Genomic DNA, 10,407 nt, shown 5'->3' with positions numbered 1-10,407 from the left:
AACATGTTGTTCATTGTGAACTCCATAAGGATCAAGGCAATGTTGGCCTTGTTTGCCAGTGTCCTCAACACCTAGCATTGACTGGCACATAGAGAACACTCAAATATTAGCTGAAGATATGAGTAAACACATACACACAAGATCAACCGATTTAAACAAAAGAACACAAACATACAGAGAATGGAGTTTGCACATATTTAATTTATATGTTCACTTGTAATTTTAATGGTATTAATAACACAAAAATCAAAGATTTACTTAATATTTAATTTCTATCAGCTACAGTTATGGTGTACTTCTCTGAAACCATAAGAACGTAGCTTTTCAAAGGAAAGATCCTCTAACTTGACTAATACTGTAAAATATTAATGATGGTACTGACTGACTTCCTGGTTCATCAATAGGCTACAAAAGAGAACATATCCATCTTTTAGAAAAGTAACAAATCAAACCTTACGCCAGAACATAACAGTGTGTGTGAGCTGGAAGTGTTCTTTTTCTTCTACCATCTACATCAGCCAAGTTTCAGTGGGACAGGAAAATCTCAGATGACAAAAAAGTAACTTAAGCACTTTGCTTTCTTTTTGTGGCGCTTCTAGTTACTATTGGCCCTTGAGGGAAACTAATAGTTGTTTTGGCTCTCAAAGCTTTGTTAAAGTATTTAAAAATTGACTGAAGGCTACAGGAAGGTGCTAAGTTGCGTTTTTCTGTACCTGCAGAAACCACAGGAAACTCCTTTTTCAAAATAGTAGTTACAGGTTTATCCAAAGGCTTAGGGCTTGTCACCCATTCACGGCAGTGGTGCTTTATCCATGCTAATAACTGTCCGTCACTTCCCAGCTGGTGTCCGACGTGGTGCTCAGAGTCAATAAGGGCCACGGCATATACTTTGCTCGTGACTTCCCACTTTCTATGAACAAGCAAGTCCATGAAAACCAAGCCTCCATAACCATGCACGATGAAGGCAACATCCTTGCCTTCAGTCTTTGAAATGAAGTAATCCCAAATATAAGCCATGTGTTCTTCAGGAGTGTTGCTGCATCTTTTTGGAATGCATTGGAGAGGCTGCTGGAGAGATAAAAAGCTCTCAGCCTGAACCATTTTTAGGGAAGAAGATTCAATATTTTGTGTTAAAAGGCCTTTCCACTCTTTTTCCATCTTTAGGTCCACGAAATTGCCGTTGGGGTTTAGCACAATTACATCATAATGTGCCTGCACTGCCATTTGAATACACGGTATCTGACTTCCATGTTGGAGACCATGATGTATGACTGCCTGCTGACTCCACTGACCAGCTTGAAAGACCCCTTGATCTTGAAGAAGGACAAGAAGAACAGAAGGATGATTTGTTAATGCTCTCTCACTCATGAAAAAGAAGCTTCTTGGTTCTTTATCAACCTCTTGTGGGATATACACTTTTTGTAATTTGCACACTTTCTCCAAAAGCTCATAAATGTATTGTTGAAGCAAACGGCCAAGGGCCTGGTAGCGCTTGCTATTTCTCTCAAGGACATTTTTATAATAGTTAAAGACAAAAGGCCTTTGTGTCTCAGTATGCCTCAGTTCAGCTTTTTCATTGAAGTCATATTTAAGTTCTTCTAGTAAGTCAGATTGTTCAATAAATTTTTGGAAGCTCAGCTCCTGAGTCACTGGTAACCACTGAAAGTAACAAGCATAATATATCAGTGCCAGAAAAAATGAAATAAAATTTTCAGCTTGCTAAATTCTTTCTGTGGGAAATCATGCTAAATTAAGCACTTCATGAAGACATTAACCTTTTGGCCTATGGTAAAGACTTTAACTCAAAATAATTGTGAGTCATGAAAAGTAGTGAGAGATTGAATATACTAAGGGACAATGGCCAGACTATATATAAAAACAGAACTTTGACCCACAACCTGCGGCAACTTGCGCAGGAAGCCAACCCTCTATTTACAATAACCAGCCCAGGAAGGCAGGCTGCTTTAAGTCAGACTTGCAGGAAGTCAGACTGCCACCTCTAGAGACAATCCAGGAAGCTAAACAATAACTTCTGTTACACTTGGCCCCAAATGACCAAGACTCGATTAATAACTGACAGTTTCACTAATTTTTATCCCTGCTTCCAACTTAGAACCCACCCGAGAAAGCCAAATATGCTCCCCTAACCAATGACATAGAATGTCCCTCTTCTAGGTAGCCCATCTACAGCTTCCCCACGCCAACAGCCTCCAATACCAGCAGCCTCCCCTTTTCCACTGTAGGCTTTCCCACTCTTTGCCTGCCTTTGAGTCTCTGCCAGAATGCAAGTGCTGGTGGCTGACTGCCTTGCTATAGCATGAACTGAAAAAATAGCCTTTGCTTTTCTCACTTGGTTGGCCTTTATTTCCACAGTAAGCATTTAATAAATGGCAGGGGATGGCAGTGGGGGTGAAATGTGAACCAGGTAGTATAGGTTTTGATCAACTTACCTAATAATAGAAGATATGGCTATTCTGATATCTGAGAAGAAAAAAAGTGGCTGGCTGAGAGGTTAATTTAGACAGTTACTGTGGACAGAGCCTAAAGGGAAGAGAAAGGGCTTTGAAAGGTTAAGGGGCTTGCCCTAAAGCCAAACAACTATTAAATAAATGATTGGGTATGGAGGCTGATTCAAATTCATGTTCTTAACGAATATGTTAATACTCTCTCCTTAATTTCTTAACACTGATGATGGCGATCACCACCCAATTCCAATAAGCAGCACTCACAGTGATTTTCAGTGCCGCTGTGACTGCTGTCAAGCTTCAAGGCCACATTTAAATGGTGCTTTTTTGATTTGATCTCTTTAACTCATCACTTCCTGAATCTTATTCTCTGATTCCCACACCCAAGAGGTACTTTATGAAAGTGTTTGGTTGTCCAAAGCCCCCTCCCATCTAGACTGCTCTCTTCCTTCCTGTTCTGTTAAAAACTCCCTTTCTTCTAGTGTTGCTGATCTCAGGTGCCATTATGTAATTAATATCTTTTTCCAAAGCGTAAATGACTGAGAGACCTAACCGTCCTTTAAAGGAGGAGACTTTGGAATTAGATTGATCTAGGTTTAAATCCTAGCTCCAAATTTCCCAGTTGAGTGACTCTCAGCATGTTTCTTACCCTCCATGTTTCAGTTTCTGCAGTTTCTGAGTTTTAGTTTGCTTATGCTATCTAAAATAGCAATCCTTATTACTTTCTATCCTGCTACTCTGCTTTAATTTTCTTCATAGCCTACATCACCACGTGAAATATAATTGGTTGCATATGTTTTTTATTCTCTGCCTCTCCTCACTAGAATGAAAGCTCTCTGAGAACAGGAACTCTGTTTAATTAACTGCTGTGTCTTCAGCACTTACAACAGTGTCTGGCACATATTATACAAATATTTTTTGAATAGCTGTAAAGTAGGGATAACATAATTTACTTCACAAGATTCTTGTGAGAATTAAATTAACTAATGTAGGTAAAAACTGTCTTACAGAGTGTCTCACACATGGATGTTTCTGTGAAACTAGATAGGCTGATTTTCTGTTTTGAGAAATGTGAAATAAAAAGTACTTATAGCTCTTGTCCAGCCTTCCTTATTCACTCACCATTGCAATTTTTATCCACATTAGTGAATATAGTTTTAGGTCATTCATTTTATGTTTATAGTGTTCCATTGCTTGACCATGCCATAGTTTGCTTAACTATTTTCCTGTTGAAGAACGTCTAGGTTGCTCTGATTTTTCATTATTATAAACAAAGTTGCAATGAACATTCTTATAGCTAATTTTTGTGCACATGTCAAAAGTTTCCCAAGGTAATATACCTAGAATTGGGAAGTTAATTAAACAGTTAAACAAAGGTCATACCAGCATCTTCCATTTACCCAGATATTGCCAAATTGCTCTCCAAAAAGGAAGCTCTATTTTATAATGTGGCATGGATGAGGAGGTTAGCACAGAAAAGCAATGTATCTCTCAGATCTAAAAATACTTTGTTTATTCAGGTGCTTTGTTTATTCAGTACAAAAAGTTGCCTTTTTCTGTACTAAAGAGAAAGATACACAATACTTAAAACTCAACAAACTAAACAAAGAACCTTGTTAGTTAACTATTTAACCTTTCTTTCAATCAGAGTAAAATAAACAAAATCAGTATTTTCTAATAGCACACAGCATATAGAATTCAATTACTCTTTTCCACCTTTGTTGAGGTTGTGTACCTATTTTTTTTTTGGTGAGGAAGATTAGCCCTGAGCTAACATCTGTTGCCAATCCTCCTCTTTACACTGAGGAAGACTGACCCTGGGCTAACAACCATGCCCATCTTCCTCTACTTTACATGTGGGACGCCACCACAGCATGGCTTGATAAGCAGTGCATCAGTGCGTGCCAGGATCCAAACCCGCAAACCCTGGGCTGCCGAAGTGGAGCGTGCGAACTTAACCACTACGCCACCAGGTTGGCCCCAAGAGGTTGTGTACCTATTTTGAGAGACAATTCTCTGGTGAAAGAATGGGAGTTTGCAAACTGGAAAATCAAAACAGCACACAGATATAAAAAGGACAGGTGGAGGTGAACAGAGGCAAGGCGGTATCTTGTAGAATGAAAAGGTTGACATTCTTTAGAATTTATTATAGCACATTTTGCTTGGCTAATATACTCCAACCTGTAATTCTCCCCTGAATTCATACCCAACTGTCTACCTGATATATTTACTTGGATGTCACATAGCAAAATCAAACTTAACATGTCCCAAACACCCCCTTCAATCTACTCTCCCCCTAGTCTTTCCTATCTTAGTAAATGGCAACTTCATTCTTTCAGTTGCTCATGCTGCAAACTTCCCTTCTCTCTTTCACACTGCACATTCAATCAGTCAGCAAATCTCTAGGCTCTGCTGTTTGAAATATATCTGTAATCTAATCACTTATCATCCCTCCACCTCTAGCACCCTAGGCCAAGTCACCATCAACTCTCGTCTTCATTATTAAGTCTCCCATCCAATCTCTTTGCATAAGCTCTTATCTCCCTGCAGTCTGTTTTCCACAGAACAGCTGTAACTGAACTCAATGGGTTTGTCTCTTGGTGAGTGCAGAGCCAAAAAGCACAACCAAGGCAGAAGTAGGTGAAGAAAGTTTTATTACTTGCACTAGCAATGGAGAACACTGGGGATATCTCCCAAAGCAGTGTCTCTCTGAACACAATGCCAGTAGAGACTTATACTGCAGATAGCAGAAGACCATGGTTGATTTACATACTATGTTCTCCCATGGCACATGCATGGCATATATACATACTATTACATACATCTCATGATCTGAAAATGGCAGCTTGGTCCCTCTCAGAGGAGGAGAATTTAAAATGGTAATGAGATTATAATGGGAACAATTCACTTCAGTTCATTTTAGAGCAGTCTGAGGCAGCTAGAACCAGCTTCAGCTAGCTTGCTTGTGGGAACTTTCTGTGGTTAGGCTCTTCCCGAAACTTTCTGTCTTCAAAACACTCAACAGATAATGTTAGTTTTTCTACCAGATCCTCGGTACCCCTTTCTTTGCCAAGCTTCCTGGTTACACAGCTAGGATGATCTTTTCAAAACATCTAAATTGGGTCTCACACCCCTGTTCAAAATTCTCAATGATCTGCCCTCTCACTGAGAATAAAAGCCTCTCTCTTTCTTTTCTTTTTAGCACTTATCACTAACAGACATACATTTCACTTGCTTATCATCTGTTTTCCCCTATTAGAATGTAAGTTCCATGAGAGTAGGGACAAGAACTTTGTTTTATTCACTACTGTATCGCCAGTTCTTGGAATAGTGCCTGGTGAATAATAGGCACTTAAACGTTGTTAGAATTTTATGATTTTTGCTAAGGGCATAAGGAAGTAAAGAGCAAAAGTCCTCCAGCTGTATACAAAGGAGAAAGATGCACATAAAGCTTTTTTTTTTTTTTTTTGTGAGGAGATCAGCCCTGTGCTAACATCTGCCAATCCTCCTGTTTTTTTTGCTGAGGAACACTGGCCCTGGGCTAACATCTGCGCCCATCTTCCTCCACTTTATATGGGACGCCGCCACAGCATGGCTTGCCAAGCAGTGTGTTGGTGCGCGCCCGGGATCCGAACCAGTGAACCCGGGCCGCCGCAGCGGATCGCGAGCACTTAACCGCTTGCACCACCGGGCCGGCCCCCACACAAAGCTTTTGAAAAATTATAGAGGCTTCTTCTATAATTCTAAAGTAATAAAGGTTGATTTATGAATTATTCTTACAGAATATTGTATACATGTTTTCTCTTTTGCAAATAAAGATGGTCCGTTAAAATAAAGGAGAGAATCAAACTGTTTTATATGCTTAGTTTTCTAAAGAATGGGTTGGAATAAGATAGCTTAGCTTCAAGAATAAGACTGTCAGAGCTCCAAGGAATGTTACTGATATTCTCAGCTAATGTTTATTTTATAGAGAAGTGAAGCTTTCAAAGGTAAAGTGACATGCCCAAAATAACTCAGGCAGCTCTAGGAGCCTGAGAGAAGATTCATTTTTACCAGTGATCTTAAAAATGCATACTATTTGACTGTTTATTTCATTCACTCACCAAAAATTTAGTAAGGGTATTTGTCAGACACTTAGTTTCCTATATCAAGTAGTCTAGTCATTTTACATTCAATGAAATTTAAAAAAAGGAGAATAGTATATAATCATTCACAAGAATTTCAAATTAGGTCCTTCTAGTAGCCTGGATTAGGTGGTGACACAGTTGTTATGTTTTGCTCTAGGTGTGGCTATTATTACTTTTAATTATTTATTTTTAAAAAATTGTGGTAAAAATACTACCATCATTTTAACCATTTTTAGGGGTGTACTTCAGTGGTATTAAATACATTCATGTTGTTGTGCAAAGACTACTGCCATTCATCCATAGAACACTTTTCATCTTGCAAAACTGTAACTTTGCACCCATTAAGCAATAACTCCTTATTTCCCCTTCATCCCAGCCGCTGGCAAACCATTCCACTTTCTATCTCTATGAATGTGACAAGATGACAGTGGCTGGGGCAATAGAATCACAGATGCAAATAATTTTAATTAGCTTATTTGAATTTTAAGGAATTCCTTTCCTTTCTAGGATCATAAAGTGGTTATATTTAACAATATTTTACATTCTTCACAGGTGATTAGTAAGCTTTCATGAAAATATCATTTTACAACCTGAAAAGTTAGGGTATAACCCCTGGTTACACAGTAAAACCCTATTACGGTAATTACAGTCCTTTGGTGTATTGAAGAGGTCCTTTTGTATATCCTATGCCATTAAGAAACACAGAATGAAAGATGCTTCACTCAGAAAATTTAAAAATATCTAAAGAAACTTTTCTTTTCTTTTTTTTTTTTACAATGAATATCTTTTTATTATTTAGAAAAACAAAACACCCCCCCAGAAAACATTTTGAGAAAAGAATTACTGTTTTGATACAAAAGCAGTACTATTGTTATTTTCCCAATACAGAATGCAATTATGAGTTTTAAGAAAAATAACTATGCCTGTATACAATTCAATAAATTGTAAAAAATAGTAGCAAGTGATAAAGCTTATGAAATTATATATGTAGAAGTTTCAAAAAAGAGCAAACTAAATAGTATCCCTTTCCTCTGCCTACATCTTCCTAGGAAAGACTAACGATGCTGAATTTAATCCACCTGAGGCAAAGACATATCGAAAATACAATATTAGAGACAGAAAGAAAAAAAATCAGATGTCACAAAATCTTGGGCATTCCAAACTTGAGTAGGCAACAGAATCTCCTAGGAAAGTTTTAAAAAAATTGCTTAGTGAACTATTATAAAGAGAAACATCCTTGTAACCACCCCAGCCTGGCTTTGCCAGTCACCCTTAAAGTCTCTTCAAGTGCCCCATCCCTCGCTCCTAAAGTAACCACCGTCTAGAACTTTTACAGAAATCATTGCTTTGTATTTCTTTATGGTTTTATCTCCTAAAAGTGCAGTCTTAGGGCCTATAGGTTAGTAGTTTAGTTTTATGCTTTTTTTTTAAACTTGATGTCTTCCTGGGAAACTTTTTAAACATAGAGATTATTAGGTCCCACTTCTAGGAGATACTGATTCAAAAGGTCTGAGGTGGGACCTGGAAAGAGGTAATTTAAAAAAGATACTCCCAAGTAATTCTGACAGCTAGATTTTGGATTTGTTGACTTTGTCCAATCTTAGATCCTATGCTTCTTGGTTTGGATTATTCAGAGGTAAGTGGGTACCAAACGTTAAAGGATAAAGAAGATGACACTACCTAAAGCGTCAATTTTACTAAATAGTAATAACATAAAATGAAACTTTTCTATTAAAATCAACCAAATGTATTAAGGCATGGAAATGCTAAATAAACACAACACTTTAAGATAGAACACTTCAAAGAGGTTAGTGCTGTATGTACAGGATACCTTGGGCTCAGTCCCAGGGCCATATGACAGTTTAGGGATCTTAAGTTAAAGATTTGTGCACAGATTCCTTCTATAGCTTCTTGGACAAAAGATTACCCATCAGCTGCTCAAATATCTCAAGTTAATGCAGGTTTTCATAACTTCTGGGAACAGGCTATTTCATTACAGAGCAGTTAGAATTGCTGATTGTCTTAAAAAGGAAGATATCTTTGAAACCAAACAACCTATACGTGTCTTTTTATGAATCACGTGTTACTTTATACATGGACCTTCACATAAGAATTCTCAGTATTTTAAAGATAAGAATCAACTACTAATGAAAATGAGGTGAATAGCAACATGACACAGTGCTCCAAACTTTGCAAAATCTAGGCTTTCCTGGAGCCCATGCATGGTAAGGAATTCCAGATTGGTCATGTTAATTTTTAAAACAGTTTAGGAAGTCAAGACGTCCCCAGTGCCCATCCAAACCTATTTACATTCATATTGTACTTCAAGCTAATTCACTTGAGATGAGAAAGGGCACTTTGTAGATTTCATTAAGTTCTTGAAAGAAGTTGTTAATCAAGGGGTAAAATAAAGCGTTGATCAATTTCACACTGCCACTGTCTTGAAACTATCAAGACTATACCCACTGCTTAAAACAAAATACAATGAATATCTAAACACTTTATACACTTTTAATACTTAATAAAGAACCATACTCATTAAAATCAAACCAGTCCATCCTCTCCTCTTATAAAATACTGGGTTGACGAATTTCTAATCTTAAACGATTTTAATTTAAAAGGCTCTATATACTGTGCGCTAAATGTACATAAAAGAAATGACATCATTCCCAAACATACTAAGAAAGTCACTCACTTTTTTTGGGTCTTTCTTATTTTTTAAATAAGGAAGGTTTCACCTGAACATCATAAAACACTATAAAAGAAGCCATCATTTAATCAGTCTTTGATAAAAGGCAAAGTGAGGTTGTTAAATGACTCCCTCAAAAGTAAAAACTGAAATTCTTAGTCCTTTAGTTGTTTGCAATAGTCAACTATGCAGTAGAGATTGTAAAAGCTAAAACAATAAAAATAGTGGTTAAAAAAGCAAATCTGAAATTCTTGAGCTTAAAGGTCATTTATCTTCAAATATGTTATTCCAAACAAGCTCCAATTCAAAGAAACGAACTGGATCACTAAGTCTTTATTAGCAGAAATGCTATATCTAGTTCAATGACAAGTTTAAATGACATATTTGCAAGGAGAATAATTTGATTAACTTCTACAGTTTCACTACTCATAAATTAACTTCTTACCGCTAAACTTTAAAACCACTTACTGTGATGGAAGCTGCCAGTTTGGGTGGAAATGGATTAGGCCTACTTACACTTTCCTTTTTCATGTTCCCATCTCTCAGCTCTACTTCCATCTTTCGCAGGTAATTCGTTCCCTGTAATATTAGCTAATGAATTAAGCCGGTTTGAGTCTTGAGTTAGTTATTCAATTAAAAAAGTTGACTTATGAGAAAACTTAGAATTCAGGTATTTTTCAGTAAGCAATGTTTCTTTTCGTTAAACAGCAATAAACTAGGACCTCTAAAGGAAATCCTTGCAGTGCATCTCACTCTCAGCAAGCCCTGAAGTATTCCTGCTTTTCTGCCCTATAAGCCACTCCCCAAGCCCAACAGGGGCCCCCACCTGGAGGCTTACCCCTACCTCAGCACAGGCCTCACAGTGGTAATTAAGACCCAAGACTCACGATGCACGAGACTGGGCTCTAGGGGTGAGGTGGGCAAATCTGGTAAGATGGGGGGCGGGGGCGGATGTTAGACTCAAGCGTCTCCACGCTCCCTTCCAGCTTGGAACATTCCAGTATCATTCTGCCTTGACAAGAGTGCTCTGCAGAATTTTGTTAAACTTATTGCGATTAAAGCGTACACATTAAAAAAAAATTACTCAAATATGTCTATTATGGCTAATAAAACAGGACAATTTTCT

At 37.6% G+C, this 10,407-nt stretch overlaps 1 protein-coding gene across 1 annotated transcript; it reads right to left on the bottom strand.

Annotated features, from left to right (window-relative positions):
• Positions 1–343: 343 nt before the first annotated feature.
• LOC101395281 (putative protein ARB2BP) lies at positions 344–10,000 on the bottom strand. Its single transcript, XM_004439978.3, has 2 exons — positions 9,750–10,000; positions 344–1,659 (listed from the first exon to the last, which is right to left on the bottom strand). The coding sequence occupies exons 1-2, from the start codon at positions 9,837–9,839 to the stop codon at positions 565–567; spliced, it is 1,185 nt and encodes a 394-aa protein (XP_004440035.1). The 5' UTR covers positions 9,840–10,000; the 3' UTR covers positions 344–564.
• Between the last annotated feature and the right edge of the window lie 407 nt (positions 10,001–10,407).

The sequence above is a fragment of the Ceratotherium simum genome, chromosome 15 (genome assembly GCF_057802395.1).
Source record: "Ceratotherium simum simum isolate JZ-2026a chromosome 15, ASM5780239v1, whole genome shotgun sequence".
Taxonomy (NCBI): Eukaryota; Metazoa; Chordata; class Mammalia; order Perissodactyla; family Rhinocerotidae; genus Ceratotherium; species Ceratotherium simum.
Note: the sequence above shows the minus strand (reverse complement) of the source record. Positions and strands in the feature narration are given on the sequence as shown.

Excerpts from the sequence above, each read along its gene's own strand:
- LOC101395281 (XM_004439978.3), bottom strand. The coding sequence starts at position 9,839 with ATGGAAGTAGAGCTGAGAGATGGGAACATGAAAAAGGAAAGTGTAAGT. Across the intron at positions 1,660-9,749 it reads AACTGGCAGCTTCCATCACA|TGGTTACCAGTGACTCAGGA; the intron begins GTAAGTGGTTTT and ends TGTTACTTTCAG.